The sequence below is a fragment of the Caloenas nicobarica genome, chromosome 5 (assembly GCF_036013445.1).
Source record: "Caloenas nicobarica isolate bCalNic1 chromosome 5, bCalNic1.hap1, whole genome shotgun sequence".
Classification (NCBI taxonomy): Eukaryota; Metazoa; Chordata; class Aves; order Columbiformes; family Columbidae; genus Caloenas; species Caloenas nicobarica.
The window spans coordinates 14,405,981-14,432,395 of record NC_088249.1 but is presented as its reverse complement, the minus strand read 5'-3'; the positions used below and the strand labels follow the sequence as shown (position 1 = coordinate 14,432,395).

The 26,415-nt window shown below is 40.1% G+C and overlaps 1 protein-coding gene across 1 annotated transcript in view; it reads left to right on the top strand.

Annotated features, from left to right (window-relative positions):
- VRK1 (VRK serine/threonine kinase 1) overlaps positions 1–2,591 on the top strand; it is a 36,294-nt gene extending 33,703 nt beyond the window's left edge. The window contains 1 exon segment of the mRNA XM_065636289.1: positions 1,268–2,591. Within this exon segment, the coding sequence (XP_065492361.1) occupies positions 1,268–1,350 (83 nt within the window). The 3' untranslated portion in view covers positions 1,351–2,591.
- Positions 2,592–26,415: the final 23,824 nt, after the last annotated feature.

Sequence of the window (26,415 nt, the reverse complement as noted above, 5' to 3'; positions counted from 1 at the left end):
AGAAGCAAAACTGTTTGCAATAGCATGTTGCTTTTCTTGATGTGCTTTTGGTTTTGGGTAGATTCAAGACTATTTTGGTTTGTTTTGTGTTGTTCTCTGCCTCTTTGCTTTCCCCTACATTGACTCATACCACTTCAAGGCCGTTCTCTTATGCAAACAGCTTCTTTCTCAAGTAATTCCATGCAACCCAATTTTACCTTTTTTTCTTTGTCAGTAATGCAGATGAAAAAGTTGACAGGAACTGTAGAGTTATATATAGTTTTACAAGCAAGAACTTAAATAGTTGGGCGTACTGACTTCAAGGAGAAAGTCAGGATTTAAAAAAAAAAAAAAAAAAATACCGTGACTAGGAGATGAAAAACATTTCATTGTTACTGCACTTGTGAAAATGATAGTGATTTTTATTATACATAATGTTTTTTCTCAAAGTGAATACAGCTGAATGTGATTCATGCAATTGAGCTGTGGTGGTGTGTGGTTTGTTGGGTTTTTTTCCCCCCATCTTTCCTGCAAGTGGACAAGAAAGAATCAAAGTGCAGTGAGTTTTTTATTACTGCGTGTAATTGTGGTCTCTTTGAACAACCTGCCTGCCAGGTTTGTTAAGAATCTTACTTAGGTGGCACTGTTTGTTTCCTCTGTTAATAAAATATTGCCAAATAATAGCTCGAAATCTGAGGTAAAGTTGCACTGATAGCTGAGCTGATTTAACAGCTCGACGCTGCCAAACAAAAATCTTCCTCTTTTCTACCTGTGTGCCTCCCACCTCCCCTTGTATAAGCTCCATTTGCATGCTCTAAGATCCTGCAACTCACTAAACTATGAGAATACCAGACCAAAAAAAAGTTCTTTGCCAGGTTATAGAGCTGGACCAGCTCAGCACAAGGTCCAAAGAGCACCAAAAATAGCTTAATACTGGGAGGGATCATAGAACTGGAATTTAGTACATGGGGAGGAAGGAAGGGTTAAGGATTTGATGAGCATCCGATTCTTCATCTTTTGGTGAAGGTGAGCTATTAAATTGTCTCAACTGCATGTAATACTACTGTTCAAGAAGCCGAATTGTACAATGTGTTTTTCAGGAGAAAATCGGTGCCCAGAAATTGTGGTTAATTCTTCTGAGCCGATGTAATATGTGCGTCCTCCCCCCTAGTCAAAACTAAATGAATGATTTGAGTTGATCTAGCCTCTTAAAGACTTCAAGTATTCTCTTGTGATCCATATCTGTTATTTTATTTTATAGAAAGTCTTGTTTTTGTTTGGCTTGCAGATGCAGTAGCTACCAGAACCCGGAAGACGACCTCACCAAAACCCAGGAAAGCGACAACAACCAGAAAGAGAGTCCAGAAGTAAATAATAGGTGGAGCAACAAATTAAGTTGCTCTTCGGCTGATCTCGAGGTTTTTTTCAGGTTCTGTAGCACTGGAATCCCTTCCTTTCCTTTTAAAATGATGAATCCTGTAAAAACATGAACTGCTGTTTTGTACCTATTTTTGAAGAATAAATGTTTTATTAAAATATTTGCATAATTTATGCATACTTAAATAATAATGCAAAATTTTACCAACTTTGAAGTGAGGATGCATTTTTATTCTTTATATACATGAATTGTGTCTTAAAGGCAAACTAAAAGAAAGCGCTTTTTTCTGCTGTATAATATAGAAATAAAGCCTTATTTAGTTTCATTATGGGTACTCTACAAGGAACAGCAGTGTTGCATCTGATTTCTTCTAATTTTGAGTAAAGTCTCATTGGAGGTCACTTAGATGTACACTGAGATGAGGTCTGAAATGGTAGAGACATATTTTAAATATTTCTGAAGTGTTTGAATTGAAAACAGAAGACAAAAACCACATTCTTCCATTCTAGCTTGTTATAAAATGTGCATAAACAATTATTTGGAGGACAGGTAGTGAATTTTAGGGGTTTTTTTGCATAGTATTTGTGTTTGAATCACTTTTCCAATTATTCCGAGTTTATCTGGAAAGAAAGAGACCAGAATTTCAGACATGGCCTAGGGCGAGGAAAAGAACCAACTGAAAAACAATGTACATTTTCAACCCCTTCACGCCCCCACTCACATTTTCTTTTTGAATGAGTGAAAAGGCTTGAAAAGTTGTAATTATGAAGAATTACTTTGTAAGTGATCTAGTTCCAGTGAAAGCTTAACTTAAATGTGCTTCTCATAACAAAATAATGGTTTACGTTTTATTAATTGTTGAGAAGCTTGTAATCTTTCAAAATCTTTCTTAAAAAGTAACTGCTTGGCTTTGAGTCTTCAGAATTGTAAGTCAAAAAATGCAGTGTTTAGTCTTGGTATGAAATACCACTACTTTTCATTTAGATACTGCAAAAATACGTATAATTAGGGCATGAACATCATTCGTATCAGGGAGATGACTGTGAAGTTTGGCAAACCAAAAGGAATCCGTATGAGCCAATGGGTGGTGTATTTGTGTGGATGTCCAGTGCTCTGCTTGCTTGCTTGTGCATCGCCCGAGTAGCTACTCAGTGAAATAAATATGTTGTAGTATAAAATGCTGAATGAAAGATGAGGTTATGTTTGGAAAACAAGGGAATCTGTTCTTTTGAAATAAAACTGGAATAACATACTTAAAAGGTCTAGTGCTTTCTCATTTCTGTTCTGACTGCTATTATACATAGACTCATTTTCCTGGGTATTAGCAAAGTGTGGCCGACAACTTCAAGCAGAGCATTCTCTTTGTTTCAGATGTAAAAATAGGACTGCTAAAGCCTCTCTCATATTTAAAACTCCTCAAATCAAACTATCATTTTAATGACTTCATTTAATCATTTTGTTCAAAAAGTATGTTACACTGTTCTGAAGAGCTGTTGTCAGGAAGGCATATTGTATTCTCTTGCTTGTGTTGCATACTCAAAGTTAATGTCATTCTTTTGTGGTTTAGTTGTTTGTAATTTTATTTTTTTTTAGTAGCTTTAGTAACTTCGTTTACTTTCCAAGTTTTCAAGGAGCATGTTTTCTTTTGACACTACCGAAGCCAAATGCAACAAACACAGACATTCCCATATATTTGAAAAGAGTGTTTTGAGGTGCAGATTTCATAAGCCAGCCCTATATCTTCCCACCCCAAAAATGTCCTGGAAAAAAGTTCGTACTGGCAAGTGTTCTGTGAAGAGAAAGGTGCTTTCCATTCCAGGTGAGTGGTATTTCAGGGCTTGTCTCTGCTCACTAGAGACTGTGCAAAACTGCGGTCTGCACAGGCAACATCATCTCTGGCTCACTGGAGGCTGCAGGGATGTTTGGGTGTGGGACGATCAGGATGAGCCGAGTAGAAGGCTGCGATAATACCTGCACTACTACCCTGTGTGTTGCATACAGTACGTGTTTGCACACGTGTGTTTTAGCTGTTTTGCAAAACAGCGTTGGGGAAATACACCACTTTATAAGAGGTGGAGAGTGTAGCAGGTTTTTGTTGACATCCCCATTTGAAAGTAAAGCCCCTAACACAAAAGCAGCAAGCTGCCTTTAGACTGCATTTACTGCTCTTGATGACTCCAGTTGTGTGTAAATATTAGAAAACAGCAGGGTCCTGCATTCCAAGAATCACTTGAGCAGTGCCATGAAGACAAGTGTCCTTACTGGTATTGTAGTCATACTCCCAAGCTCTCCTGCTGTTTCTAATCTGTGCGCACAGCCGTGAAAAAAACTGGACTGACATTTACAGGCACAGCAGGGAGACACTTGAGTAGGGAATGTTAAAGACTCCGCTACCTATGTTTCAAAGTGGCCACCATACATGATAAATCTTCACAGGAGAACTGGTCGGCACTTCGGCTAATGGTGTAATGAGGATATTGATAATGAAGCACAGAATGCTGCTTTTAGTGCTTGAACGTTTTGCGGACAGATTGTTTGTATTTTTTCCCTAATCTAAAATATCTGGAGAGAGAATCAAATTCAGGATGGGTATAAGGTATTTTTTAAATGGTGCTGATTAAATATTTTTTACAGGAATATTTCCCAATAAGTTAATATTAAATAATAACATAATTCCTGATAGCTGTTGCAGCTAGCATTAAGAAGGGGGTCAGTTGCTTTCCTGAGTAGTTTGACAGACTTTACTCACTGCTTTGTCCCAGTGAGCTGCCAGATTTGGGATGCCATAATACCAGTAATGCAATTAGGTTTTCTGCGTGTTGTCTGGTTGACTTCTCAGTTAAGAGTTTCTTTCCCTTTGGGAATAAGACTAGACAGACTGTCATTTGCTATTACTAATTCTGCTTAGCATTATCACTGGAGCTTTTTTGTAATTAGCTATCTTAGTTAGCTCTTAAATTTTAATAGCCAATTGAAGCTACATTTTAGCCAAGTTCCATATCTAAATTGCATTCAGTCCATTAACAAAGTTGGTTAAAAGGCTATTAAAACAAAAGCCAATATATGGTGGTTAGCACTTACATGTTTGCGGCGGCAGCAGTACCAGCCTCCCATGAATAGTCTCAAGAAATGGCACTTCCTTCTAGCAAAGGAAGCGCACAAACAATGGCCAAAGTTTGTTTGGGGAACAAAGGCTGATTATACAGAACACTTGTAGAAAAAAAAAAAGATAAAACTGAAGTGCGTCTTTTCTGGAAGAAGGTGGGAGAGATGGGGAGGGAGATGCAGAAGGGGGCAATTAATGGTTCTGCTCAGATTTGACAGGTTCTGGAAAAGCCAAATAAACAAAGTGATGTTTTTCTCCATTTCAGCTGATCAAAATTATTAGCAAAACCATCTGAAGCACCTTCTGGTGGAATTGTCATCTTGCTGAGTTTAGTTTGTGAAACATCCTGCCAGACATTAAAAAAACTGTAAGCATGCCAGCACATAGGCTCAGAGCACCGCTTCTCTAATTGATAGACCCTATAATTTTCTTTTTTTACTGAAGACCATGGCTGGATACCTCAGCTTCCCGAGTAATTTAGCGTAGCATCAGTCTGAATTTTTTATCCCTAGGAGCACTTGTTTAAATTAGATTTTTCTCCTCTTTTCTTTCTTAAGGTGTAGACAGGAGATTAACAGCCTTTGGATCATCCTGTGACAAACAATGCCTTTCTCAGACCTTTCTGCTTCTTAAAAAAAGATATCTTTACTATTGTGAAGACATCAGATATTAATACTACTGTAGTTTTAATAGTCTACCAGTTGCTGATGGGTTGTTTCAAGGGTGGTTTGCAGCGCCCTGTACGGGTGATGACAGATAAGTGTCTGTATCTTCATTGTAGGAGATGTGAGGCAAACCCCAGGTTATGCCTGAACAACCAGTTTATATATATATAAAGTATGCTTTTACCATCATATATAATGGGACATCTAAATTAGTTTCCATAGTGCACCAGTTCCGTTGTTAAACAGGACATAGAGCTGGTGCATACTGAACATGAGTTGGATCCTGTTGTTTGTAGCTGCACTACAACATCAAACCGATTGGAAAAGCTTCGTGGCACTAAGTGCCAGTTCTTTCACCTCCCATGCTGGATTGGGAGTACTGGGCTTTTTGCTATGCTGCAGTACTCAAACAGAGAATGAATCTGCTTTATCTGTCTGAGGACTGATTTTTGTGATGTCCTTTCTCAAAGGCAGGGAGAAAGCAGGTGTGGTGGGACCAACTTCTCTGGAACTTGGAAATTCCTGGAGTCCTAGTTGGGATCTTACTGCAGCTTTATGCAAATGCACGCTAGCTCACGTGCATTTTAGTTTTCTTCCCTGATGTTTTCAACATTGGGCAGCTGTAGATTTAGAAAGGTGATTCCATTAATTCTTTGCTTCATTTTAGACCTTCTTTGTCTCCGTGTATGGTACCTCTATAGCAACATTTTTTTGGTTTATTTTGTTCGTTTGTTTGTTTGTTTTTCCTTTTCTCCTGAAGGGTTATAGAGAAAAGGGAACATAGTGTTCATGCGAACTGAGTTTTGCCTGAATGCAGAGTAAGCCAGAAAGCTCATAATAATGCAACAGCTCTAAGTGGATGCTACAGACTAGTTTTCTCTACACTGACATGCCGTGTTTTTAAAGATGAAGTCACCAGCGGTATTGCACTTGAACTTCTTTCTCATGGTGTGTGGTTTACCTTATCCTGACCAAAACCTGCGTCCTTTCAGACTGGAGCATATCCTGCCTTCGTAGGCTTCCACGCCAGGTTTTAAACATGTGTTTTAATTCCCTTGCATTTAGGTCTACTGCATAAAAATACCTGATGCATTTTCAAATGGACCTCAAGTTCCACATCTGCCTGAGGTACTGACAAGTGAATCCTGACAGCTTTTTTTTTTCACTGTTGTGAATGCTGCAAAAGCCAAAACTGAGGCTTTACATTTTCTCATGGATACCCCAGTGTGTAAAAGAGTTGTGGAGGAACTGTCATTTGATGGGACAAAGATTGCCTCCTGTATTTCTACTCCTTGTCTTGGAAGGTCAGCTTTCCAACCCTGCAGACCGTGGCTTCTGTGATGGGTTTTTCCTAAGTATACTCAAAAAAGTGATGAGAACACAATGAGGCAGCTGTGAAGTACAGTAGAAATAAAAAGAAAATATACATTTTATGAACTTTCCTGAACTAATTCCTTTTGCCAGACCACTCCAGACATGAAGAGGCTGGCACAGTTGTAATCTGCATCTGTGGCTTCTGAGAGAAGAAAAACGCTTCCTTGGCAAACAGAGCAAGAAACCTATAAAATTAAGGATTAATATGTTCATTTATACAGAAGCAGCGAGAACACAATAACATGAAATACAACCAAGGAGGATGCATTTAGAAGACAAAAGAGCCCTGGAAGGGAAGGTACTTAGCTTTGTTCAGAATGCAAACTATAACACGCAGTTCTGGGAATTGGTGAATTGCACAGCTGAATGTTAAAAGAAATTACTTCATTCCACAAGAAATACACGATCTGTGCCTTGAAAACCTGAAGGTACTTTTCTTTTCCTTTCTGCCACGAGAGGAGTGGAACACTGGATCTACTTGAAGTAAGTAACCCTCCAGCTAATTTTGTCTATCTGCTGCTAAACCTGAACAAAAATAGTTTTACTAATAAACCGAATTCCTTTCTGAAAACAGATACATCTAAAAAAAATAAAAGGGCCTTTATCCTTCCGTTCTCACTAACCTTTTATTACGGAGCTATTTCCTTTGGAATGGTGCGGGTGGATCTGCGCTAGCAAATGTGCAGTCTGACTCACTTCTAATAATGCTCGGTGATAGCCTAGCGGAAGGTATACAGTAAACACCACCATATTTAGAAGACAATATGGTGCTGAAAATATCTGGACATGGTCTAACAGCTAGTTCCTTCTGTCACTGACAGAGCTGATCATCAGTAATTTATAGGCGCTGTGGGTTGTTTTTGGTTTTTTTAACCTGGAAAGACATGGAATTTAAAACTCGTCTCTATCCAGACCAGGTGTTGCTTGACAGACCACTTCAGAGACTGGCAAAATATTTTGCCTCTGTTATCTTCATACATTAGCTGGCTCCATGTGCGGCAATGAGTTGTCTCACTGATGGCTTGTTTCCCTTCCTCAAGTCAAAGCCCTCCTAAAAACAATTCTGAAACTCGTCATCGCTTCTCATATAAGTGCAGCACAAGGTTTTCTCTAAATCTGACCAAAATACTTTTTTCTATTCTGTTTTGGGGATGAATTCCAGTTGTTTCAATGGAAAGTCTGACTTTTCTGAGGTGGCAGTGCCCAAAATATAATTTGAAGCCAGTAAGAGCTGCAGGTATCCAGTATCTCTGAAAATTAAGTTTATGTTCCTCCAAAAATGTACCCCTTGCCTGCAAGAAAGATAATGATATTTTTGGCTGTTTAGCACACTGCTGAATTATTCTTTAAGAGTAGTGACAGAAGCAAAACCGCAAGAGAGGCCCTAGCAGAGAATGAGTAATTCATAATTGAAATTGCATGCTGCAGCACAGTAACTGTGAAGCTAACCCACAGAACTTATGCTTGAACTTGACATTCCTTGATTAACTAAGGGTACTGTGACCGAGGTAATGAGGAACCGCAGGAGTGAGAAACAAATGTCTTGAAATGTGTTTGTGTTTTTGCTGTGTTCTTCACAATTTTTGCATGTTGGCTTTGTTTTAAGCTCATTCAAGAGGTGGTTGTCTTCTTACCCATCTGCATAGCACCTGGGGTACTAGAATGTGAGATGTTGAGTGCCAATGTTAAAATTAATTTTCTTTTATTAGTTACTTTGCTTACTTCATGTCAATATGCTTCTTCCTTCTGCCTTCCAAGGGAATTTTTGGGTTATTTCAACAAGTAGTTTAGCTTTATTAGACTAATTATTTAGCCTCATTAAGCTAATTATTAGCCTTTTTGAAATGTACGTTGCCCTGAAGAGCACTGGAAATGAGGAGAGCCAGAGCAGACTTAAGGCACTGGCAGGCCAGGGCACAACAGACCATTGTGCTTATAGCTGAGGAAATGGGTTTGCTGTTCTGGACAGGCTCTCTGCTTCTTGCCTAGGGTTGAAGATCCACGGCGTGGGCTTTTCCTACAACAGTGGTTTCCTTGCTGCTTCCCCTTGATCGTATCTGCCTGGAAAAAGCAAGACAGAGCTGTCCACTTTGGGTCATTCCTTCATCTGTCTTTTTCAGTCGTATTCAATCTGATTTCTTCCCCCTTTAAGTGCAGACAAGTTTAATTACTATTTGATGCACTTTTCTAACTAGAGCTGTGCATGCAATGCCCAAAGCCCTGGGACCAGAAGTGTGAATTCTGCACAGGTAGTGGGGACCCACTAGATCCCTGTGGGTCAGCTGGGATTCACAGCTTGGCAGCGGCTGTCATACTACAGGGAGCCTTCAAAGGAACACCAATAGTGAAGAAGGGTTTTCTCTCCACTCTGCCTTATTTTCTCCCCTTCTGTTCCTCTCTTCCGCCACAGCATCTCCTCAGATCTTTACAGGACCTACAGACATTGCTTTCCCATTCCGTCCATTTTCCCTCTACTTGCCCCCCACAGACACACCTGAAGACTCATCAGAGAAGCCCACAGTTCACTGTGTTTCCACGTCACGGTGTTGCCTTCCACAGTCCGATTAGTTTTCTGAAAGACCATCAAACTGGGAGTGAACGAACTGTACCAAAGAAGTGATTTCTTATGGAAAATCATTTTATCCACACGTGTGATGTTCAACCACCAGACTATTCTTTCACTTTGTAAGCATGATAATTTTTTGTGTAAATGTATTATCTTGGTATGTTTCTTGGGAGAGTTTGAGTTTCTTCATGTATTAATGGTCCACAAGGGAGAGACAGCATAGATTAAAAGCCCGTAATTATCCCATGAGTTCTCAAGAATCTAGACTGGAAGATGGACAAAGACTTTTTGTATATTGTATCACATTCCACTGGGAGCTTTTTCACTGTAGAAACCTGCCTGAATGCATGGGTAGCCCATGTAGGTCAGCAGCAAGCAATGTGTCTGATATCTTAAAATTGCCAGTTTTATTTTGAACTGCAAGACTTCTTTAGAAAAGTGCCAGAGCATATTATGTGCCCAACAGTTGATCAGTCTAGTAGAACACCAGCCAAACAGGGATCTCTGGTGGCAAAGGGACTTGCAACATTTTCCGTCTTAAGAATGACTGCCTGTTCATAAAGCTGAACTTTAACTGAGAAACAACATTCATTAAATAGATTGTTCGTAAAGAAAAAAATGAATGTCTGCTAAGCTTTTTCCATTCTTTTGTTGTCTTTGTCACAACCTGAAGAAGATACCTCTGTCTGAACTGGTGAATTTCAAACTCTGCCCTAACAGGCACATTCCAGTTACGGGCAAGAGCACATCTGCTGTTGTATCACAAGCAGTGACACGTTTCTAGTATATGATCTGGTGGCAAGTTAAAGCCATCAGCCCCAAAAAGACTATCAGACTTGTGTACCTACATACCTCACATCAGCATTTCTGGTCGTTGCCAGTTACTTATGTTTGTGCTAGCCATGGCACAGATGTGATCTGTTCTTCCTCAGTTCCTGGTGACATCCCAATGTCTGAAGAAGACATTAATTAAGAAGGGTAGGGAGCGTCTGGTGGGTGGATGGGAAAGAGGGATTTCAGGATATCTGGTCCACAGACACTTGTAACCAGGAAGTCACAACTCCCAACAGGTCCATGTGTCATCACCACTGCCTTTGATACTGGTCTACTACCCAGTTTACTATCACCAGCACTGTCACAGGTTACACTAGATTTTCAGTCCTGTCATAAGTTCTTTCAGGTCTTAGTACAGGATCTGGATTTCTTGCTTTGTGTTTCTCTGGAAGAATCAATGAAACATACATCAGTGCTGAATTTTCTGCATTAGATTTTAGTGGTAGATTAACCCTGATAATTAATGAAGCATTATCAAATGTAGTAAGGAAGACTTTTCTAACCTTTCCAACAGGAAGGTTGGAAAGAATTAGTGAGTTTCTGAATGGAGCACTTCCTCTCCAGAAGCCTTTTATTTTTTTGTCTGTGGAGTACAGGCCCAGCCTAAGCACTGAAACAAGGTGGGGGAATAAAACTTTGATATATCTTTGATCATTCAAACTCTGCAGAAACTCAGGGCAAATCATTGCTACTTCTTTCTGTTTTCAGAACAAGGTTTTTGAGAGCAGTCAAGTTCAGCAATTACTATTTTGGAAATTTAAACAGATCACTAAAATACATTCATCTTTTTGCTTCCTCCTCATCAAAGTATTTGATTACCATTTGATGGCTGGAGGACATCACAGTCAAAAACCCTTTGCCTCTCACTGTTGTATCCTTTGCAAAGAAAAAGCTGAGTTCAAGACCTGCCCCAGAATTCATACCTGATTTCTACCTCCTTTTGAGAGGTTGAGGGATGTTAGGAGTTGTGCATAGCTTACAGAGGGCACACACATAAGTGATACCAAATGGAATTGAACTATTTCTGAAATGTCTAAGAGTACCTCTGATGTGGAGCACAGTTCTTTTAAGAATTAGGGCACACTATTCCTCTACAGTTCTTTGCTGTGGCAAAAATGGACAAGTCAGTGGATTAATTATGTAAAACTTTTACTTAGTTTTGCTTCACATTAATGATGGGGATAGCATGTGTAGAAATTTATTTTTACATTCAAGATTTCTTACACTTGGCCTATTTTACCAAAGTTAAGATTCAGTCCATTCTCCGTCTGATTTGTGTCCTTATCAACAATCCTGACATTTTATTGATGAGATATAAATATGAAAGGGAAGACTCTACAAGCTAAACCTCAGAAAAATAGTTTTTTATTAAGGCCTTTCCCCACCCCCCCTTAAGCTATTCTGTCCTCCCTACCCTACAAAATATAAGCAAGCACTACAAGAGAAGAATTAATCAACAGCAACCAAATGATATGAAGAGAGACATTATTTTTCACCTGTCCTTTTTAGAAGGATAATTGAAAGAGACAGAAGTCAACTAAATTTAGTACACTAAAACAATGTACAGTACCGTGAGTTCCTCAACCTAATGGATCAAATATAGTTCTTTATATCCTTCCAATTGCCATTCCAAGGAGAGAGAATAAAAGGAGGCTTTATTTTCAAAGTTATCATTCAGTTAACTGTAAAATAATTTCCAAAGATAAAAAGACATCCTTAATGCTTTACTTAGTGTGGATTCAGGTTGGAATTTTTTTGTTCTTCAAAAAGTTTTCATCACCAGAATCTCTTTCCTTTCTTGTTCAGGCATTTAAAACCCACATTCAGACCTGTCAAATCTTATACTTGGAGAACGAGACTCATTCAGTTGATTCCTGTCTTGCACGTTTCTACAGATAGGCTGGACATCAGTCAGAGAGTAGATTCACATTACAACTAAGCCAGTCTAATGGGTACCTGGGGTCATTGGCTCAGACCCACTTCTTTTTGCTGCTCCCTAGTTATGTGTTCCTGCCCCCTCTGCTGTGCTGGTATTGTTGATCATTCGAGCCTGTGGTGAGCTCGATAGACCTGCCAAATGTACAACCCTTTTGGTAAAACAGGGGTTGGATCTTTTTGTTTCTTTGTTTTCAGAAGAAAATTTTAAAACCTCTTTTTTATCAAATTAATTTTTCTTCTTCCCTGGCCCTTAATACTTTAATGTCATCTGTTATTGGGCTGGATGTAAATTATTGAGGCGCTGGACAAAAGTAGTTGCTGGGTGGCTCTGAATACCTGTCCTGTCCTAAGAGTCCTACACTCCTTTCTGAAAAATTCCCTTCTGCCTTCAAACAGTGGATAATTAGTGAAGTATCTGATTGAGCTGCATCATTGTGCCTCATCACTGATATTTTCCTACTGAGAAATACACATAGTAAGTAGCATGTGAAAGTCAATTATGGAAAGCAAACTTTTGCAGGCCAAAAGAAGAAATGAAACCCCTACAATTACCTCAATTTTTACAGCACTGCTTCTAGTAGTGGAGCCTCAAGTACACCAGGCATTGTCACACTCAGCCTGACACTTGTGCCACATTTTGCTGCTCTTCTTGTCACCAATTAAGCAGGTCAGGAGATTAACTCTAGAATGCCCATTTCAAACTATTAACTTTGTAATTAGAAGAAGTGTTGGCTCGGAATACGACAAAATGATTTAGAATAATTTCCAGGGCTGTCAGGATGCATGTGATAGAGCTATGACTCCAAGAGACATGCTCTGGATGCTGAATGATTGGCAGGGACAAGTTGGAACCAGTTTTCTCCTAAGCCACCCTGTATGGGTTCTTGTGTTGTAATAAAGCTATGATTATACAATAGATGGATTTGCTTATTCATGGAATGGATTACCAGTAAGTCTGTGAGGTGGTCATGACATTAGGTTTCATTGTAACATTGAAAAAAAACAAAATACACATCCTTTCATGCAAAAGCGGTGGTCCACAGGAAAGTCTATTTGTATTGGAAGGATAATGAGAGCGTTCAAAATTTTAGACCTTCACCTGAAATGTGCATGTCTGAAGCTTTGTGTGTTGTAATTATGAAGGGAAGACATTCTTCCCACAACTATACTACTTACTTGAGAGAAAGAGAAATTGCAAAGAATGTGGAGTGTAAAAATCAGTCTTGATATTTTGAATAGTATTGACTAGCCACTCTAAAGATTTCAAGGGGCTGCTTGATAGAGACAATAGAGAATTTTCTGCATGTCAGCTTTGCAGAAACATTTTCTATATTTGATTGTTTTCTTGAGTGCAGCAACAGAGTATACAAAACGTTTGGCATCAATAATGATTTCATACATCTTTCTTCCGAAGATCTCAAGCTATTCTACAAACATCGAGCCTTACAGCCTAAGTAGGAGAAGGTCATATGTAGGAGCTGGGTACTTTCTTCCTTTTAAAGACTGGGAAACGGGGGACAAGGAACACTGTGCAGCTTGCTCAGCATCACATGCTAAATCAGATGCTAAACTGCATATAAAACCCCCAGGCAGCACCTATCACTTCCTCTCCTGGTCCTTCGTAGAAGTTGTGAAACGTATTTGGTTTTGATTCACTGTCCTGCTAAGTTATTTAGATACAATGTTAATGTCCTGCGGAGGCCTTGTGGAGTAAAATAGCCTCAGTTCATCAAGTGAAATCTAAGGAGCTAGCTGTCGTGGAAGTTATACAGGTATCTATCTCTCACAAATGAAGAGTAGTGTGAGTATGTCCTCAATTATTTCTCTTGGTCAGTTGCTTTTAAATACCAGGGGCTGCACTGAACTCATCATCTGGCCTCTCCTGGGCTGGGAATTACATTAATCACCCTAAGATGGCAAATGTATGTGCTGCACCAACCAAGCATTCACGTGGCTGCCAATTTCCCAGTGTCTTTTAACAGTTAAAATATAATTACCTGGGTGGACATGAAATGGTTGACTGAGTAGGTTGTGTTGTCACCTTAATTATAATGCCAGGACTCCTCTGGTGTTACGGAGGGCAGCAGTTAGTTCATTTCTGCCTCTTGATCTGAGGGAATCTTCCTGATGTTCACAGCAGGATGCTGGGAGTCAGCATGCTGCTGGATTCAGTACCTGTTCCTAGACTGGATTCATTTTAAAGCCTTTCTTACCCCTCTTTCAGAAATGCAGAAAACTCAGCCTACTTCTGCGAAGTTCTTTGCACTTTATAGATGAAGAACCCTATGCAAAAGCAAATTCTGATTGCTTAATTATTGGCAGCAATTAGCAAAATGTCTCCCATTACATTCCTGAAATCTTCAACTTCGTAGAAGTGGGGAAAGTGAACTGATTTTCTCTGCATTTTGAAGAACTGGTCTTTTCAAAATGGTGGCTATGATTTTATAGGAAACGACTAGTACGTAATTTAAAAAAGACCAGGTATATTTACCTTTTGAAATACTTTTTACAATTTTTCAGTTTTCTAGTAATTCTATGATTACAATCCATTCATCATTTTGTAGGATGAATTCAAACTATGTATTCATAGTGGGTGTTTTCTAAAAAAGGGAAATAATAGTGCTCAGCAAAATGTATAAAAGCAGTATAAGTCTTCAGTTGTTTATACAAGTTTGGCTTAAACTGAAGGTCTTTTGTAATGCTGGTAAAAATAACTGTGCTTCACTTTCTGAGGATAGTGAGGGGAGACAAAACTGGTGCCTACATCTTCTGAAATTTCAAGGGGGAAATTAGATTGTCAGGAAATGGTTTGAAACAGATGCTCAGGTGTTGTGAGGAATGCAAACTACGATGTCCAGCATTCCTAGATCCATCAGTGTTGAATGCAGCCTCTCTGAGTAGATATCCCACACTCCTTTGTATTAAGTGTAATTAGCTCATTACAGAAATGTGTTCTGTCTTTATCTTCTCACTGCTTGCTATAGGAGTACGGATAGAAGTTGACCCTTCATGTTACCTTGTGTTTTAATAGCTGCATATGCAAAATCTCCACTGCTTGTTGGGTTGCCTGCTTGAAGCCAGCTATGGCCTGCCATCAAAAGCTATTTATCAGGTTTCATAGTGGGGTTGTAAAACCAGTAGAGCCACAATATTTTGTATGTGGTAGCCCATACAGGGGCCAGAGTACAATCATGCAAGGTGAGCTTTTTTCGGGAATGGACTTCTACGATCCAGTTGCCTGGTATTCACAGAACGGGGTGTATCTCTGCACGTGGATTTGCTCAAGGACAGAGAAAGGGTGGGAGGACCCACTGAGGAGGATCCTAGTGAAGTTTGGGGGTGTAATGTGGGACCAAAGCTTGAGACTACAGATAAACTCTGCATCCAAGAGTAGACAGGCACTTGCTAGTGCTCCCTTCTCCCACTTCCCAGTGGGGTCTGCTGCACTTCAGGCCTGTGTTAAGCCATGCAAAGGGCCCTCCTACCTGGCAAAGGAAGACTGTGGCCATGGCACATGAAGCATCGTGGAGGCTGGAGGGTGGGCCAGGTCTGTAGCTCTGGCTTGTCATGTGCAAAGTAGCGTGGGCTGCAGAGGGGTCAGGGGGTAGTCGGACCTGGGGTGCCACTGGGAGATGACAACCTTGGTGTCCATGCAGACAGCTGTGGGGCTCTGCAGGTCCCTGGGAGAACCGATTTAAGTGATTACAGTGAGGCTCAGTCAGGAACCTGTTGTTGTAGGAAAACCTCGGTTTTTACATGCAGAAGAAATCCTCTTCACTTCGGTTATGGCTTCTATTTAGCTCCACCTGCAAGTCCATAATGGCATTGAAAATTCCCAGTATTTTGATACTCAACTCAAGCCCCATAAAATACACACTAGACCTACACCACAGCTCTAGCTGAGAGACTGCCAAAGCTCTTAAAACTTTATAAAGTTATAAACATATATAAACTATATATGTACACTGGAAACAATCCAGATGTGAGAAACATCTGAGAAGGCACATGGTAAACACAAAGTTACTTTTTTATTACATAAAAGCTACAGATTTGCCTCATAACTGCAGAGCTCTGACTACAGCGAATTTGGAAAGCGGGCTGGCATGACTTAAGGCAGACCTATTTCTGTGCTGGAGAAGTGATTTCGCAGGTATTTGGGGGATTCGAGGGAGACGCAGAAGAGTGTTCTCTGTTAGCTATTATAAAAGTGGCCACATGTATGTGAGCACCTTATGCAACCAGCTTCATTAGATGTACAAAATATGCAGTTATCATCCAGGGCACTGACTGGATCTGAGCAGAGTCCATGGATCACCACTGTCTCCTGCCATGCTATGTCTCTTCAATTTATAATTTCTTTTCTCTTCCACATTTGTATTCTGCAGCTGCTGGTAAACCCATGAGATACACTCGGTTCAAGCCTCCTTTTCCACGAAGAGCACTTACAAAAATGTAGCTGTGGGCCTTTGTCCACATAAAGTCGTTTCAGATGTGGGTGTCTCTGTTGTTGCTGAACTACTCGCTGACCACTTAGTGCCACATTTCAGACAATTGCTGTGTTTATTTAATAAATCTTCACACTTATTCAGGACTTAAAGCCAAGTCCTGCTGATAAACAATGGATAGAGACTGGTGGTGTAGTGGAAAGACATTTTAGTAAGCTAAGAGAACCCAAAGTGGTTGTATTGAAGAGAGCCCACACAAAGCTGTAGAGATGTGCCATGAGCAGGGTCTGCAGAGACAACTCCATGGCCACTTGCAGCCACTTTGTGGCAACAGAGAAGAGGAGCTTTCCTAGTAAGTAGGTAAGAAAGGAGCTAGAAACTATTTTCAAGAGAAAAATAATCTTTAAGCCAGAGAGGTCTTACTCTTCTATCAGAAGGAAGAAGAGTCAATACAGGGTTGGCCTAAGGACAAGGGAGCACACGACTGTAGTCAGGAGCTTCTTGTAGACCTCTACTTGTCATGATTTGAAGATCTGTTTTTAAAAGAATATTTGTGCTCTATGTTAAACTTCTCAGCTTCTTGCCTCTCTGTTGCATTACATCTGAAAGGGTTAACAGGGGAATTTGCTCCACAGCCAAGAGACTTCAGAGGGGAACAGGAACCAAAGTCTTCGAAGGGCTGTGGCCCCAGCGCAGGGGCCTGGACACAGTATGGGACTCTGCCAGCTGCGTCAGGCATCTGGGAATATGTTTCAAAGGCACGAGCCAGAAAGAGTAACGGATTGATTATCGCGTAATCCCTCCTTCTGCCTTTTCAGTGGGGTTAGGGGCCTGTTGAAGCATTTGAGACTGGTGGGTGTCAGCGCAGAAGTGAATGGGCTGAGCAAGATACCATCGGAGGGCAGCATTGCTCAGACACAAGGCTGGACACCTTTCAGCTTTGTCCTGCACGCATCCATGGAAGGGCTCCTTCTTCTTTGAGGACCACTACGCACTCCCTGTCTCATGGGGGACACCGGCCGTGTCATCGGTGTGGGATACTGTGCAGGAGAGCCAGGCTCATAGGGGAAGCGCTCAGCCCATAGCCTGTGTTAGCTGCTCACCAATCCTTTGGCAAAAGCTTCTGTCCTTGAGCTAGTTTTTGCTTTTTTTTTTCTTCTTTTGTCTTTGAGTGTCTTCAAAAAGATAATTACAAGGAGTTGGGGCCATTTGCTCAAGTTACTTTTAATCCCCATGGTGGTTGTAATGAAGTGTGTACTGCACATCCATTTTACTAAAGTAGTGTATAAGGACACACTTGACTTGCTTTCCCTCTGCAGATGAGAAAGGACAGATCATTAAGAAAACAGGTTCACTACATTACTGGAGCCTTCAAACAGATCCCCCAGCCTGACTCCTTTGGAAGAGCTGCTGACTGAATCTTTGAGACCTACAGAGATCTTTGGTAAAGGGCTTTAAAATGCTTCCTTTCCCTGTAGTTTTGTGCTGATCCCAGCGTCATTGCAGGTTTTATCTCAAAGCAGGCAGGCTGCTTTGGTTGTCTCCATGAGAACATCACTAAAAGCACACTAATGAACAGGAGACATGTCCATTAGAGGAACGAGGTAGAAACACCCCTTACCAAGGAAGAAACATATTTCTGAAGATTTCCACTTTGTAACGCTGGCAGCTGCTGTTCCCTCATGGTTCAGGTGGGGATTGGGGATTTGGGTCTTTACATGCCGGCTGGCCTGCCCCATGCTGAGAGCCCAAGGTACTGGTACAGTATAGACGTTTTGATGTTCAAATCCTCCTCTCAACTGCACAGAAGTTGCAGCACATACGCAGATGCATGTTCGTTTATTATTTCCTGAAAAATTGGCTCCTCGGAGCTACTCTCCATGGAAGTGCTGTCCTGCAGTCTCTCACAGAGAAGCTGACAACAGGGATTTAAATCAAGCCCTTCCCATGTGTCAGAAGAGTACATAACTCCCCAACCACAGTTCATTTGGAAGCTGAGATTACATTGGAGCTTCCAAGCTAGATATATTTTATGCAAAGTAATTATACAGTCTTGTGTTTAAGATTTGCACTCAAGTTTGTCTTTGATCTAGGAAATGCTCGTTTCCCAAAGCGGAACGGCGTCAATAGGAGAGATTCATACCTCAAATAGCTTTATTGCTTCAGGCCTGGGGTGCTGTCCCGGGAGACTGAAAACAGGACTGTTCCATTCCAAGCAATCTACCTAAGCATTGCAATTTGTGAATAAAAGTCAGAAGTGAAAAGGGGGAAAGCTGGCATCAACAGTTTTATAACAATTACAACTTGTATTTTCTCTGCCTTAAAAAAAAGAATTACCAAAATTATTTGTTTCAATCCAAACAAAATGCAGAGGTTTTATCTTTGTTATAGAAAAAAAAATATATTTGGTCTGGATCAATTATTTTTTTTTTCACTTTCTTCTTTTATTTTGGTTTACCTGGTGAATAATTTTCTCAAATATGATTAGAAGGGTGTATGCAGAGATTAACTGAGCAGAAATCTGTGCATACTTTTACAAAACTTTGGTCACTGGACTTGGCACTTTTTGTCAAAGCTTTGATTGGCATAACATTATGATGCATTTTTGTCCACGGTGACTGACCCAACATCCTTTGTTAGGAGGAAAGGAATTACATTGCTTTTTCATATCTACAGAGGGATACAGAAACCAGGAAGGGATAGAAATAAATTCCTGGTATTCATTAATCATTTACCTGTGCATTATCCTGCCATCCTTCATTGCTTCCCTTAAGTTTCCTAATGTCAGAATACACTAGATTGAAAGTATTAGATTAAAGGTAACTGGGGACTGAAGCTCTTGCTTTTAGGATCAGGGTATCACCTTAACATGAAAACACCCCACCATTAATAAAGTTTTGCTTCACTGTTCTGCAATTCAAAGGAACTTTGAAGTCTACATATGCAAATGACCAGAGTAAACTCTGAATGACCACTAAAAATAAACCCATTTGCTATTTATTATTTTATAGCACTGCTGAATATGCTACTTACTTCAGAATAACTTAGTTGTCTCTGCAGAGCATTTGCAGACAAAGGAGTCAGCATGTGCTGGTCTGATATTTGTTGGTAGCTCAGACTAAACGATTTTAGTGCTCCTTCATCCCTTAAAAAATGATAATTGAATCTACTACTCAGAGTTAAAAGTATGCCATTGCTGTATTAAAGCATTGGGCTGTTTCACAAAAAAACTTCTGAGCTCTTTATTATAACTAAGAGCTCATTCAGAAAAGACCAAAGTAGTTCATTTTGCGGTGAGAGTAAAACACATTCTCTGAATTCCCCAAAGAAGGTTTTCCCGTGGTAAACTCAGCCAGGTGAGACCTCAGGAGGAACAGTAAGCAGAAAGTGATTCCCCTGATGTTTAGACTTGTGGTTTGCTGCTTTGCAAAGTGCCACATAAACTGACTGACAAAAATGTTCCTTTTCGATTAGGTGTCACTCATGAAGCATCTGTACTTCTCTGAGAGCTTGCAGTGCACTCCGATGCTGCATTCTTATGTTCTGCCATCATTGTTTCAGAAGTCAGTGCTGATTTCTTCTCCACATTCCCCTATGGCAGCCTTAAATGCCTTTAATTTACCATGACGCAAGATACGTATCAGTCTATTTTCTTTCCTTTCTCACTGTATCTCAACTTGAATTGAGCTTTTGGTGGGGTCACCCCATGCTTCCCTTAGTATCACATTTAAGGCATCCAGATGGGGTGACAGAATGGAATAAGACACCAGCCCTCCATCTGTTAAAAAAAAAAAAAAAAGAAAAAAGAAAAAGGAAAAAAAAAAAGAAATTAAATACAAGGTTTTATTGTTCTTTAAGTAAGAACAGATACAGTCTGTATGTCAAGGCCAAACTATATGCTATTAAATCTATCCTTTGAAGTCTTCCATTGGGCTGACCAAGGACAGATGGTAAGCTGTTATCATTTGATATGGGATTAGGTCAAGCCGAAGTTCAAGTTTGAAGGTAACAGTGAGAGTCTCAGTTCAGCTGTCAAATGTATTAGTTTATATAATGAATAGCACATAGTCAGCATCTTTGCTACTGTTCTACTAGTTTAAAAATTGGGAGATTTATTTAGCCACAGATTTCCACACTCTTTAGAAGTCTAAAATGGCAACATGTATCTGTTCTAACTTAGTAGCTGAATATCAATACAATCTTTACTCTTTTTGAAAAGAGCAGAGCCTAGGTCTAGGATGTACCAGCCTAAAACAAAATGCCTTTTTTTTTTTTTTTTTTAAATCTGGCTGATACGTTTGCCTTTGCGTTTTTTTTTTTTTTTTTGCATATGTACCGAACCCGTAATAATCTCACTGGGGGAACCGATTACTAGTATCAGATGTAGGGAAAGCTGTAGAAGCGTTTCATTTCTTACACTTTATTTTCACACCCAAATAATGAATGAAGACCACTGACTGTGAAGCTGAAATGCTGCATACATCTCTGACTGTCTATTCTTCAAATTTGGCAGAGGAAATGAACGTGCCTTAAAAAAATCTAACCAAACATGTTTAGAAACAGCTTTTGCAGAACTGGCTGATGTTTGCCATATGACACGTGCAATGGACATTAGACATAATTTGGAAGCAAGTAGAGCAGTTAAGGGTATGCCAGTTGAAAAGATGAGACAAAGTGGACTTTCAGGATCTGGTCATAATCTTATACAATAATCCTGTGGCAGCCTCATGACTTAATAACATGCACTGCTCATATGAGTTAAGGACTGATGGGATGAGCCTTTGCTGGCTAAAGCTGCTTAGAATAACTCCCTCAAGAACAGGTCTTCTTTATAGCTCTATCTTGTTTTTGGTTTTGTTCTTCATAAATTCCTCTAGAAGATATTCAGTGGAAAGGAAACTCTTTCCTGTTAGGTGTGTTTAGGCAGAAAAGAGGAGGAGTAGTCCTGAGCCCTGACAGTGTCAGGTGCTGTATAGTCACAGAAGAAAAAAGTGCTATTGTAGCATAGGGATTGTGTTTCAGGTATATGAGTCAAGAAATTAAAACAATCTAAGTTTTTTCTGATACTGTTCACTATATTATGGGTACACATTCACTTCTCTTCTCCATATGACATTTGTTCTTTTATGTACTTATTACATATGTTAACGTGTCATGTGAATAAGTAAATATTGCCAGAAAAACAGGACTTTTGAAGTTGTGACACTTAGTGCTTCATCACTTGACATTCAACAGCTCTTTTTAATTTTTACAGTTGGGATGATGTGTAGCTGACTGTAGCGTTGTACTGTGGTAGTAACACATCCAAACTAAAAAAAGAGACAGTCCTAGAACTATTTCTGTTTTGCTCTCAGCTCAAATAGGTTTCTGTCTAAAGGCTCAGGACTCAGTTCCCATTTGAACAGACTTTTAAGCTTGGCTTGGGGTAATGGGAAAGTCACTTCATACCATTTTTCCTGTCCCCTGGACTTGGTCTGGATAAAGCCGCTGCTGTAAAAAGCCTGCGGGCTTCCTCCTGTCACAAGGAATGCTGTCGTCTCCCCGAGTGCTGCTGAACGTCGAGGCTCAGATGCGGCACAGTCTAGCCTGCTGCGTCCTTCACTACGCTGCTTTCTCCCTTTGCCGCCCGTTCGCAGTGCTGAGCCAGCAAACACTGGCAGAGTGATGGGTGAGATCTGGCAGGCAGACAGGTACTGCACAGGTGATGGGCAAGGGATAACAGGGCCCCGCATGCCTGCTGCTTCTTTAGAGAGCCACAATGCACTGCACTCTGACCAGTCTCCTCCCTTGTACAACACAGATGTTTTTAACTTCAGCCTTCAGTTTTAGGACTGGTAGATACCCTGGAAACATCAGCTATGCAGACTGGCCTTTTCCTTACCTACCCCTCCCAGGTAGCTGTATCCATGTTGGACAATAGGTATGGAGTGAATGCAGCAGTATCACTTGGGGAAATATTCCTTGGAGAAGGGGCTTTAGGAACTTGTTGAGCCTTCCTGTGAGTCTTTTCTCACCTTGATATAAGCTTTATACTATTGCTATGGACTCTAAAAATGGAAAATTGTGACATCAAGTGGAAAGAGCCTAGGATCTACTACTGGTTTTAAAGTCACTCAGAAAAAGCAGAACATTTTCATTTCAGAATGTTGATCTTTTCCACCTTCTTTTTGTTTACCTGTTTATAGTGCTTATGTTAACTAGGACCTGTCTCTGTATTCGCTACTCAAACAGGAAGAAAGCTTCCATTGTATGTGGCAACATAAAGGAATGTTCAATAATCAAAACCAAACTGCATTTTCTCAGTATATTTTGGTATACAAATGTATTTAAAATATGCTAATCTATACACACTTTGAGGTCATTCATGCGCATTCCTGTGGTCCTTTCAGTTTGCTTTTTTCCTTGCACTTTGCTCTCTGCTTATTCCTTTGAGAAGGGATCCATTGCCTCCTCAGTTTCAAAATTCTCTGGCTACTGCAGCTTCATTTGAGTCTGGTTAGCAGTCTTGGGCTTGAATTATTATTCTTGGTTTTTGGGATAGATGGTGAGCAAACTGAAACCCCACAAACACTTGGCCTCACACATAAAGTGTTAATGTTTCTCTTTGGGGATCCACCAGGTCCCCTGGGAAGTTCTGGGGAGATCCTGAACTTGCCTTCACTTCATTTTTGGGCACAAGCTGACTTGACCCCAGATCTGCACATAAACAAATCTGGGCATGCTCCCTACATCCAATTCTGTTTATGACATCTCTCTTGACTGTTCATGTGACTTTTCTAGAGACCTGAACAATACCTGGAGGCTGATGTGCTCTCCATGACCCACAAGAAGGCGTTGTCTCCTCAGGGTGCAGGGCGCTCAGGTCAGGAGGATAGGACACTCTGAAGCTTGGGAGTCTCTGCGTGTCTTTGGGGCACATCTCCATACTCTGTTCCAGTCAACCTGGACTGCTCCTTGTATGATTGCATGAGGACAGGCATAATGCAAATAATGACGACAAAATACTAAAGCAAATTAAAGTTCATGGGTGTGAATCAACACTTAGGATCATTGTCGTAATTTTTCTCCATAAACGGCAGCAGTAAACTCATTGCTTTGTAGAAGGCTATGATATAATAAATATAAATGGTACTACCTAAAAAAATAAAAAAAATCCTGCTCTGCCATATCTGGGGGCCATGGCTGTCAAGGGCCAACACAGCCATCAAGAAAGTCTAAAATTAAAACAGACAAGTTGCCAATGCATAAAACTGCTGTCATTATGTTCACTTCTCGGTTTGTTTCAATGACCATCCCATCTGTGAAACGTATTTCTGTGGGACAGTTAAGAGTTGCAAGCATAAACTAGGCTGTTGGAGTAAATGCCGCAACCCAGGTGTCGCTCTTGTTTGAAAAATGCCTGGGTGGCCCCACTGCCAAGGATGTAACTGCAGATAATACAATCCAGAAATCCCTTTCCAAAGCAGTGAGTAATTGAAATTTATGTACTTGCATAACTCATTTATTGCTGGGAGAGTGACGAATCCAAGGTTGTCAGCTCCAGCCATAGGGGTTATTCCCTGATCCAAGAGGACTGTGACTTTATTGTTTGAATGGGAGAGCCGAGGCTGGTGATTGGCACTGCTGTTTAGAGTCTGGGATGTATGGCTGGGGACCTGCCCGATGAGAGGTAGGGGCACAAACTGCTTTCCCTGGCAGGAAGAAAAATACCTCAGCGGGAGTCATTTACATGAGTAAGAGTTGGAATCTGAGGCCTCAGGCTGATCTGATAGGCTCTAATTATTTTCTAGAATGAAAAGTGCCTCTGATCTGCCCCATTCCTAGCAATGTGGTAGTACTCACCAATTCTTTTTTATTTCAAGTCAAAATGGAAAGGCTTTCAAGATAATTTCTGGTTTTAAGCATCATTGTGATTGAGATTTGGGAAATAAGTCTGGGATATCCTCAAGAATATCCTGCTGGAAAAATTCCTCATATCTGGGAGGCCTATTTCTGCTCTATCATGGACAGAGCTGAATCCATAACTTCCCCGTAGCTTATGAAGACACATATTTGTTAATAAAATGGAAAGAGGTGTTTTTTTTCTGTGAAGGATCTGTGAAGCTCTTAAATGATAGATGCTACAGAAATATTAAGTATTACTGTGACCAATATAGTGACTTGTCACTAAGGTTTGTTTTAACAAGCAGGTGCTCTCACGTCAGGTGTCCAAGCAGAGCCACAGTCTCAGCTTCTGGACTTTGGGGCTGTCTTTGTTTTCCTTTCTCTTCCAAAGTGCCCATCCTTTCTTCCATTTTACTATGTGTCACCATAGGTTTTTCTCTCTTTCAAAGAGACGAGAGAGTTCTGTTTAGGAGAAGATGGTCCTAATGCTCCATGGACTGGACAAATGATATACTATCACCAAAAGTTTTCTTCAATGGTAAAATCTTCTGGGAATATCACTGTAGTTTCCTAAATATTGGGACACCTGATGAACAACCACAATGTTGCTGGTACCTCTTCATTTTTTAAAGCAAAATGAGACTATACATGTATTGTAGGGGAGAATGGGATGAGATTTTGGCTTTCACTTTTAAACAAAACAGATTTTTTTTTCTCTTGAATGGGAGAAAGTCACTGACTGTTATTGCTTAGGGCAGCAAAGTTCTTATACATTGAAATTAATACCAAGAAACGTTGTACTCTGAATTGGGACTATTCTTAGCCCCCAAAGCTCTGTGTGCTCTACAGATGGTGGAGAAATTAAATTTTGTGTCAGCCTTTCATAATCAAGGAAACTGAGGCCTGGAAAGGTCTGCTCTTGCTAGTGGGGGCGACCATAAGCTCTATCCAGTGTTCTTTACCTGACTTCAAGTTTTTCTCTTACAAACAGCTGTCCCGTATCTTGCCCTGAATCCTGAATCAGCTGGATCTATAGTGTGAGGATTGCAATAAACTCTGTAACAGTATCTTTTCTTCTACCTTCCCTGGCAGTGAGAGACACTGGCTGAGCTGAATTTATGACTTCCTATGTCCCTTTGACCACAGGCCTGACCTTCTTCATAAAAGTCCCTATGTTATGATAGTCTTGTCAGGATTTAGCGGTTGTGCTTATAATTAATTAAGAGGTACTAAGTTTGAAAAGTCATTAGAAATCAAATCACAAAGGATAAGTTAAAAACCTTTCCGTGAACTTTGACATGACCCTGTAATACCTCTAAACCCACATCAACAAAAAGAGACATTAATAAAATCATTATATATTTTAAGAATAACACCTTGCCCATGTAGAGTTTATGACTACAAATGACTACGTGTCAGGGAACACCATCAAGTCCATTAGGCCAAAGATTTCACTGATACTACTCATTCAGAGGTGGTGGAACTTGTACGTTGCTGTGATGGTCAGTAGCGTAAAAAATTTAAAATAGGGATAAAAGACCTTTTCTCCTTTTTTTATCTCAGCCTTTTATGCCATACAAACTTCTAGGTATGAATAAAAATAAAACTTGCTGCCATGATTTACTCATTCATAAATCTTTTTATTTTTTTTTTTAATCACTAGAAATCTATTCCAGTGCATGTAAAGTCTTAATGAGACCTAGCAACATTATGAGTGCTGGGAGCAATCGCCCTTCAGCCTCATGCCTGCAAACGCTCTTGAGGCATGCATATATCTCATTATGGCCGAACGCCCTGTCATGTGTTATTCCTTACTTAGTGACAATTTGTCACTGTCACCCTTGACATGTCACTCTGCTGCAGAAGGATTTGACTTCAGTGCAAAATGTGACAATCAGATGAGAGAATTTTGTAATCTGAATTGAAATATGGGACTGAGAGAGACTAATTTCATTCAAACACAATCCTAATATAACATAAAGGGGAAGAAATATTTGCGTTTAAGGATTTTTGTTAAGGTTCTTTGCCTTTCCCCAGCCTCCGCTCTCCCACTTCAATTATTCCTTAGGATAATGCTTTTATTTTTGAAGGATGGAGTCTTACATTTTAATACCATGCATTTTCAATTAAGTGCACTAAGATCCATGGATATAACTATTACTTAAACTATAAGTAATGGTTACATGTAAAAATTAGGGAAACATATTGTGCTTTAGATAAATTACATTCAGATCACTTCTTATTAT